The 9,538-nt window shown below is 53.5% G+C and overlaps 1 protein-coding gene across 1 annotated transcript in view; it reads right to left on the minus strand.

Annotated features, from left to right (window-relative positions):
- Positions 1-3,314: 3,314 nt before the first annotated feature.
- Positions 3,315-9,538, minus strand: part of LOC148182897 (uncharacterized) — a 164,575-nt gene continuing 158,351 nt past the window's right edge. Inside the window, exon 7 of the mRNA XM_088064260.1 lies at positions 3,315-3,822. Coding sequence (XP_087920386.1) covers positions 3,315-3,822 — 508 coding nt within the window. The remainder of the gene's footprint in view (positions 3,823-9,538) is intronic.

Here is a 9,538-nt window from a genome sequence, read left to right on the forward strand (position 1 = left end):
GTCACACCCTGCTCTATGATGTCACAGAATCCCTTCTGTGATGCCATAGCTGCTCAGTGACCTCACACAACAAACTCTGTGATGTCACAGCCTCATCTGTGACCTCACACAACCCACTCGGAGCTGTCACACAGCCCCTTTCTGACATCCCAGCTGCTCTGGGGCTCCAGGACACAGCCACAGAGGTGCTGCTGTGACACAGCCCCCTCTGGCACATCCCACAGCCCCTGCCAGTGCTGAGCCCCTGGCAGCTCTGTCTGGGCCTGCTCGTGTCCCTGAGCTGCCCTGGCAGGGCCCCAGCCCTGCTGGGCTGTGCTCAGGAGCTGCTCCTGGCCAGAGCTGTCTCTCTGCAGCGCTGCCCTTGCCAGGAGCTGCCTCTGGGCCAGGAGCCCGGCCCAGCTCAGCAGCACAGACACAGCACCAGCACTTTCATCACCCTCTCGGGCCTTTGGGGCTCTTGGCATCACACTCAGTCCCTCAGAGTGTGCTCCAGAAACTCCTCAAGAGCTCCAAGTCAGATGGAAACACTGAAGTTTCTTGGAGTTGAAATGAGAGACAGGAGTGAGAAAGCGTCCCCAGGTTCCAGGCAGAGCAGAAGACTGGAGGCCCTGATGGCAGCTGGGGACAAGCAAGGGAAAGGTGTCTGTGGTGCTGAGCAAAGCTGGATGTGTTTCAGGAATGCCAAGGGCCAAGGGCTGAGCCCCAGCCCCTGGCAAGGCAGATGCTGTCCCTCCCTCATTGCTCAGGGCTCTTCCCGGGGCACTGGCATGTGGGGATGTGCAATGCCAAGGGCAGCACCATGGGGCGGCCCCTGCCAGGCTGCTGAGCAGGGACAAGGAGGCAATGAGGCCCCAGGGCTGCCAGGGTCACTTGTCCCCTGCTGGCCTCAGGCCCAGGGCCAGCAGCCATGGCCAAGGGGCTGCACAAGTTGCCTCTGGCAGGACCTTGCAGCTGCTGCCCATCCCTGTGCCCTCTCCAGCCCTGGCTGCCCTGTGCTGTCCATGCCCTGCGCCTCTGTCCCTGCAGGCTGTCGTCATCCCCCGGCTGCCCCACCTCAGTGGCTCCTTCCTTTGCTGACAGCTCTGTCTATGTCAGAAGGATTCACCATCTCTGAAACCACTCTTTAAACACTCTCATGGCTCTCCTCCACTGTCCTCACTCTGCACCCCATGGATTATACAGGTCCTTTGTCCCTATAGAGTGGTCATGTGCCCGAGGCCTCCAGTCCCCTCTTTGGCAGATCTCTGAGATTTCTGCAAGGTGTTTCCAAATTAAAACCATCTTCTCATAGTGTAAGAACATCACCAGAGGACAGGGCCAACCCGACCTCTCTGTCTCAGCAGTTTTTTTCAGGGAGCAATCCTTGGATATATGAAATTTGGGAGGCCAAATTAAAAATGGTCCTTGGACAAGAAGGCTGGTGCTTTTCCACAGGAAGGAAGGAACAGAGCCGCACTGTTTCAGGGGAAGATGTGTTGGGACCACCAGAGGCCAAGGCCTGCCAGAGCTGGCAGGGTTTTTCTGGGACATAGCCTCGGATACAGGAAATGTTTTATGGAGAGTACCAATTCTGGCAATGGATATCAGAAAAGATGGATGGTATTCCCTTGATAATCCTGTGGGACAGATTGCATTATGTTTCAATTCCACCTGTCCAATCTTTACATATAACACTTTGACAAAGTCTGGGGGCTGGGACTGGATCCTGCCACTCCCAGTCTCCTCTCTTAGAAAGAATTTAAAAGTCGAGGCACCCTGGAGGAGTTTGATGATCCCTGGTGGCTGTTGGGTGTCATTTCTTCACCTCATGACTCAGCAGGAGTTTCTCCAATAAAGAAATAAAGCTTTTGCCTGAAGCTCCCACTCTGCCCATGACAGGAAGCCCTGGGAGTGTCTGTGACATCCCGGCTCTTTGGCAGCCTGGGGGCTCCTGGGATGTCACCGTGGAGCCCCCGGGAGTGCCTGTGACAGAGCGGTGCCTTTGCAGCCCAGGGTCCCCTGGGATGTCACCATGGAATTGCTGTGACTGTGTCTGACCACACGGCTCTTCAGCATCCCCAGACACCCCTGGGAGGTCTTTGTGGAGCCCGTCTGTGCCTGTGACATTCCGGCTCTTGAACAGCCTGGAGATTCTTGGAATGTCCCCATGGAGCCCCTCTGAGGGCCTGTAACAAATGTGATCCGTAGTAGGCAACCATCACCAGGACCTGTTGCTAAGGTCTGTTTCCATGGCAACCATCACAGCCCCCTTTTGCTATGGTCAGTCCCTTGGCAGCTCCATGGAGACCCCATGCCAGGGGTGGTTGCCATGGACACCAGCTCAGGCCTGGAGCCAGAGCCTGTTGCCATGGCAACCATTTGCAGTCCCATCCCCAGGCTCATGGGATCACAGAGCCACAGAATTGGCTGAGTTGGGAGGGAGCCATGGGGATCCTCCAGTCCAACTGCTGGCCCTGCACAGGACACCCCAACAATCCCAGCCTGGGCCTGGCAGCGCTGGCCAAACGCTGCTGGAGCTCAGCCAGCCCTGGAGCTGGGAGCCTTCCCTGGGGAGCCTGTTCAGTGCCCCAGCAGCCTCGGGGGAAAAACCTTTTCCTCACATCCAGCCTAAACCTGCCCGCCTCAGCTCCAGCCGCTCCCTCCACTCCTGTCCCTGGGCACCAGAGGGAAGAGGTTCCCGCAGCCCCCAGCCAGGGACCCGCTCCCAAGGTTGCTGCCATGGGAAGCAGGCCTGGCACCAGCTGGGATGCTCAGTTTCCATGGGCTGGGCTTCAGGAATGGCAATTTCCTGCTCCTGCTGAAACTGCGCTGCCGCTCGCTTCCCTCCCACTTCCCATGGAAAGTACAAAAGGCAAAGATCCCAGGCTGGGATAAGAACAATTTATTGAGAACAGCAACTGGATAAGGAGCAAACTGGAATAGAAACAATTTGGATAACAGAAGGGATAAGACAAACTACTCACGGGGAAAACTAAAATGCCACCACAGACTGGCTCTTCCTGGCCACATATTTCCTCCTGCCAGGAAAGGACACCCTTCTCCTATAGTGAGAGAGGGGGAGTCCTTTTTATGCCCCTGGCAAAGACCTGAGATGGGATTGAATATAATGGCAGGGACATGGTCATATTCTCATGTTCTTTGATCTCATATCATGTTATTGCCATGGGCAGGAAAAGGTACAGATGTCTTCCCAGCATGGATCCCAGGGAACATGGATCACCAGGTCTCTGCCCAATGTGGATTCTCCAAGGGTGTATGAAGCTGGAGCAGTGCACAATGCTCTTCCTGCACTTGGAGCACTCGCAGGGCTTCCCTTACCAGTGCTTCCGTTGGTGTCTGGTCAAGTTAGACCTGTGTGAGAAGCTCTTCCCACACTGGGGACACTCGTATGGCCTCTCCCCAGTGTGGATACGTTTGTGGGAATTTAAGCTGGACCTGTCTGAGAAGCTCTTCCCACATTCCCCACACTCATAGGGCCTCTCCCCAGTGTGGATGCGCTGGTGCCTGATGAGGTGGGAGTTTTGCTTGAAGCCCTCCCCACAGTCAGGGCAGCGGAAGGGCCTCTCATTCGTGTGAATCCGCTGGTGCAGGAGGAGATTGGAGCTGCTCTGAAACCTCTTCCCACACTCACCACACTCATAGGGCCTCTCCCCAGTGTGGATGCGCTGGTGGATGATGAGTTGGGAGCTGCAGCTGAAGCCCTTCCCACATTCACCACACTCGTAGGCCCATTCCCCAGTGTGGATCATCTGGTGGCAGATCAGGCTGTTGCTGTGGCTGAAGCTCTTCCCACACTCCAAGCACTTGTAGGGCTTCTCCCCATCCTGAAGCTGCTCATGGACCACCAGCTCAGAGCCCCGGCTGGATCTCTGGCCACTTTCCCGGCACAGGGTGGGTCTTTCCTCCTCAGAGCACCCTGGGCTGGGTGAGGAGCCCCTCCTCCTGCGGGATCTCTGGGGATTTTTCTTCCTGTTGGATTCCTGCACCATGGTGCTGCTCAGAACGGCCTCTTCCATGGGGTTCTGCCGTGGGGATTTGTCCTCCCTGGTCTCCATCCTTAGCTTCTTGTCTGGGGGAGGAAGGACAAGGAGAGGATGGGATTTGCCTCCATGCCAGAGGGAAGGGGAAGGAGATCCCCCCGTGCGTCCCTGGCAGGACGCAGGAGAGAGGGGGAAAGGGGCACTGACTTCTTCCTCACCTGCCTGGGTGTTCTGGGGCATCTTCCTCTTCCTTGCAGCCTTCTCATCCATCCAGCCAAAGTTTGGGATGGGGAAATCCTGGTTTGGCAGAAAACAAGGAATGAGGACGTTGAGTTTGAAGGTCCCTCTGTCCAAGTCCCTCTCTAGAAGTCGCTGGGTATCTGGGGGGTCTTGGTTTGAAAGGAAAGGTGTTTGCTAAGGAAGGCAGAAACCCCCATTGAAATTGATATAAACGTAATCAACAACCCCATCCAAATTATTATAATCTTGATATCAAAGTGATCTCAGATAAAGATATAGGAATATGAATAATAGTTCTTTTCTAAAGGAAGAAAAATGAAAATTCAGCAGTACAAAAGAAAAAAAAACAACAAAAAAACAACACTCTGAGAGAGTCAGTATACAACCTTACACCCCGTTGGTTAGGGTGTTAGAAGCAGTCTGATTAAATGGTGGCTGCAGTCCTCCTGGAGTGACAGATGTGGTTCTGTTGAAGCAATGATTCTGTAGAACATTGTAGCTTACCTCTGAAGTTCTGGTGCTGTAGATGATTCTGGTCTCTCCTCTGGGAATCCAGTGGAGAAAGACTGCCTGTGGTGTTCTGATTCCTTGATTATATCCATGCAGGAATGCTTGGCTCCTCCCCCTGGGTGGAGCATCTCACAATGGGATGATGTCATTTTATCAATCCTGCAGTGAGACTCAATGGCCCATTAACAGAAGATATCCCCCTGGAGGAAGGATGGGTGGTGGAAGAGATAAAGAGCACTGCCCCACCTGGTTTTAACAGCTGGCCCATTAACAGAAGATATCCCCCAGTTATGAGGGATGGGTCATGAAGGAGATAATGAAAACTGCTCCACTTGTTTTTAACAGATGGTGATAGAATACATACTTTTGGTTACATCTTGCATTGCAAACTAAGCCATGGGGTTCATAAAAATTTTACACCACAAAAATTCAGCCCTAAGAAGGCCACCCAGGATTTCCCTATCTCTGTTCTCTCCCTTTTGGTGTTCAGGGTTTACCCCCTGTCCCAGCTGCTGGGGGTCCCGCTTGTACTGGGGGTCCCCCATCTACTCAATCCATGCCCTACCCAGGCTGCTGGGAGTGCCAGGAATCTGAAATTTTCCTCTGTTTCCATCTCCCCACTTAGGGATACTGAAAGTTTTTGGGGTCCCAGGATCCCTGCTCCCCTTATTCGCTTCCTGGGGGTGCAGGGAGTCCATGGAGACCCCCCTGCCCCTCTCCAGGCTGTTGAGGGTCCCGCAAATTGTGGCGCTCCCCCTCTCTGGGCTCCCCACTTTGGGATCCTGGCGGACACAGGGCTCTGTTCCTCCAGGCTGCCTCTGCCAGCAGCTGCCACTGGGAACCCCCAATGTCCCTCCAAGGGGCATTTTCCACTTAGCTTTGGAATTCTTCATTCTCTAATCATCACCCCCAAAAACCCAACCCAGAACCCCCCCAGGATATCTGGGCCAAGCTCCCCTGCCTTGGTCACCTGTGGGATGGGGGGTGATGATCCCACAGATGGGGGGGCTGTGAATTCAGGGAGTGAATCCCAGCTTGACTGGGATATACTGGGCCTGAGATCATACAGGGATAACAAGCACCTAACTGGGATTACTAGGAGTGTCTGGGAATGGCTATGGGCATGCTGAGGGCAGCTGGGATATACTGGGAGTGTCTGTGACCATACTGGGGATGACTGGGAACACACTGGGAACAATGGGAACTGTGCTGGGGACAACTGGGACCCTGTGCTGCAGACAACTGGGAGCAAGTAGGAGTGACTGGGTCTGCACTGGGTGCAACTGAGCGTGACTAGGACCATGCTGGGAGCGGCTGGGATCATCTGGGGAGGGATTGGGACTATACTGGGGGCAACTGGGTGCAACTGGGATCACACTGGGAGGAACAGGGAGCAACTGGAACCATGCTGAGGGCAACTGGCATCCTACTGGGATCACAGTGGGAGCAGTTGGGCCATGCTGGGCAAGACTGGGACCACACTGGCAGCAACTGGGACTGCACTCAGGGTGACTGGCTGGGAGCAACTGGGATCAGGCTGGAAGCACCTGAGGAGTGACTAGGAGCAACTGGGATAGACTGGGGGAGACTGAAACCACAGTGCAGGTAAATGGGAACAACTGGAACCACACTGGATAATCCTGGGAGCAGCTGTGCCCATGCTGGGGTCATACTGGGATCCTACTGGAACTAGCTGGGATCATAATAGGAGTGATTGGAAAGGGGCCAACTGTGACTGGAACCATGCTGGAGGTGACTGGGAGCAACTGAGCCCATCCTGGGAGTGCCAGGGAGTCACTCTGGCCATGACTGGAATCATACTTGGAGGATCTGGGAATTACTGGAACCATACTGGGGGTGACTGGGTGCAACAGCTCATACTGGGAGTGACTGCGATTGTAGTGGGAGTGACTGGGATCATCCTGGAGGTGTTTTTCTGTAGATCTTCTGTCTTTGTGGTCTCCTTTTCTTCTCCTTCCTATCCTACATACCTGGAACATTTTTGGATATCTTAATGTTACCCAAAATTTTAAAGGTTAACACTTTTTAGGTTAAATGAGCTAAGTTTGCAAAGTTAATGCTATGGTAAGAGTTTTATGTTCAGTTGGATGTTGTATTAAACCCTTTGCCAAAATTCCTTGATTGTCTGTATTTTTCTAGTGAAATTTTGTGTCATTTTGACCTTTTAGCTCAGTTGTTAGAGCATGGTGACAGTATCACCAAGGCTGTGGGTTCAATCCTTGTGTGGGCCATTCACTTAAGAGTTGGATTTGATGGTCCTTGTGGGTCCCTTCCTACCAAGAATATTTTTTGCATCTGTCCATGTTGAGAAGATCTGGTTGGTGTTTCTCCTGTGCACCAAACTCAAGCACAGGAACCTTTGGTTACCACCAGCATTGAAGTGTTCTGGGGTGTTACAGCCCTGCTGGCTCACAGTGACCTCTTGTTTCCATAAGGCCCTAGAGTGTTCCACTGGTCCCTTGGTTCCATGGGCCCAAGAGTGCCACAATGATCCCCTTGGTTCCACAACTTCCCACAGCGTCACACTGGCCCCTTGGTTCCATAAGGATCTGGAGTGTCACACAGGTTTATGGCATTTGTCCTTGCTGCCCCTCACATCCCACTGCCCCACAAAGAGCCCCGAGCCACCCGTGAGGGACAGGCCCTGCTGTGCCATGCCTGGGCTCAGGGCTTGGCCTTTCTGCTTCCTCCAACCCAGCCAGGGCTTGCTCATCATTGCAGTTCCCTGCTCAGAGCCTTTGGCTCTCGGCAATCCTGGCCTCCAGGATCTGCTCTCACCAGTCCCTGGGGAGCCTTTGGCAGTCCCTGCCCTCAGTGGGGCCGATTGAAGCTCCAAGGGACTTGGAGTTTTGCTTCTGGCTCCTTGAGTAGCTTCTTCAGCCTGAAGGAGGGACAAAGGAGGATCAGAGAAAGGAGGAGGAAGCACGAGGTCGAGCACTCCCTGAATTCACAGGCCCCCCCAACTGTGGGATCATCACCCCCCATCCCACAGTTGACCGGGGAGGGGGAGCTCAGCCCAGACATCCTGAGGGGTTGGGATTTTTGGGGAGGATGTTTGGAGAATGAAGAACTCCAACGATAAGTGGAAAATGCCCCTTGGGGGGACATTGGGGGGTCCCAGCATCCCTAAGTGAGGAGATGGAAACGTTGAAAACTTTTTATATTACTGGCACTCCCAGCAGCCTGGGCAGGGCAGGGACCGAGTAGACAGGGGACCGCCAGTACAAGCGTAACCCCCAGGAGCTGGGACACAGGGGAAAACCTGAACACCAAAAGGGAGAGAACAGAAATGGGGAACACCTGGGAGGCATTTTCAGGGCCGAATTTTGGTGGTGTAAAATTTTTATGAACCCCATGGCTTAGGTTGCAATGCAAGATGTAACCAAAAGTATGTATTCTCTCACCATCTGTTAAAACCTGGTAGAGGCAGTTTTCTTTACCTCCTCCTTGACCCATCCCTCATAACTGGGGGATGTCTTCTGTTAATGGGCCAGCCGTTAAAACCAGGTGGGGCAGTGCTCTTTATCTCTTCCACCACCCATCCTTCCTCCAGGGGGATATCTTCTGTTAATGGGCCATTGAGTCTCACTGCAGGACTGATAAAATGACATCATCCCATTGTGAGATGCTCCACCCAGGGGGAGGAGCCAAGCATTCCTGACTGGATATAATCTGGGAATCAGAACACCACAGGCAGTCTTTCTCCACTGGATTCCCAGAGGAGAGACCAGACCCATCTACAGCACCAGAACTTCAGAGGTAAGCTACAATGTTCTACAGGATCATTGCTTCAACAGAACCACATCTGTCACTCCAGGAGGACAGCAGCTGCCAATTAATTGAACCGCTGCCAGGACCCTAACCAATGAGGTGTCAGGTTGCATTCTGACTCTCTCAGAGAGCTGGTTTTTTGTTGGTTTTTTGTTTTTGTACTGCTGCATTTTCATTTTAATTTCTTTAGTAAGGAATTATTATTTCTATTCCTATATCTTTATCTGAGAGCACTTTGATATCAAGATTATAATAATTAGGAGGGGGTTGTTACTTACATTTTTATATATTTGAGTGTAGGTTTCTGCCTTCCTTAGCAAACACCTTTCCTTTCAAACCAAGACCCTCCAGATACCCAGCCACTACTAGAGAGGGACTTGGACAGAGGGACCTTCAAACTGAATATGCTCATCCTTTGTTTTCTCCCAAACCAGGATTTCCTAATCCCACATCTTGGCTGCATGGAGAAGGCTGCGAAAAAGAGGAAGATGTCCCAGGACGCCCAGGCAGGTGAGGAGGAAGTCAGTGCCCCTTTCCCCCTCTCTCCTGCTCCATCTCCCAGCCCAGCATGGCCCCCGGCTGCAGGACAACCCCGCTGCCGACGCTGTCCTGCCGGGGACGCACTGGGGGGATCTCCTTCCCCTTCCCTCTGGCATGGAGGCCAATCCCATCCTCTCCTTGTCCTTCCTCCCCCAGACAAGGAGCTGAGGATGGAGACCAGGGAGGGCAAATCCCCACGGCAGAACCTTGTGGAAGAGGACGTTCTGAGCAGCACCACGGTGCAGGAATCCAGCAGGGAGGAAAAGCCCCAGAGATCCCACAGGAGGAGGGGCTCCAAACCCATCCCAGGGTGCTCTGAGGAGGAAAGACCCACCCTGTGCCGGGAAGGCAGTCGGAGATCCAGCCGGGGCTCTGAGCTGGTGGTCCATGAGCAGCTTCAGGATGGGGAGAAGCCCTACAAGTGCTTGGAGTGTGGGAAGAGCTTCAGCCACAGCAACAGCCTGATCTGCCACCAG

This window comes from Pseudopodoces humilis, chromosome 18 (assembly GCF_049639895.1).
Source record: "Pseudopodoces humilis isolate 2021_Gansu_Grassland_sample_001 chromosome 18, ASM4963989v1, whole genome shotgun sequence".
NCBI classification, from domain to species: domain Eukaryota; kingdom Metazoa; phylum Chordata; class Aves; order Passeriformes; family Paridae; genus Pseudopodoces; species Pseudopodoces humilis.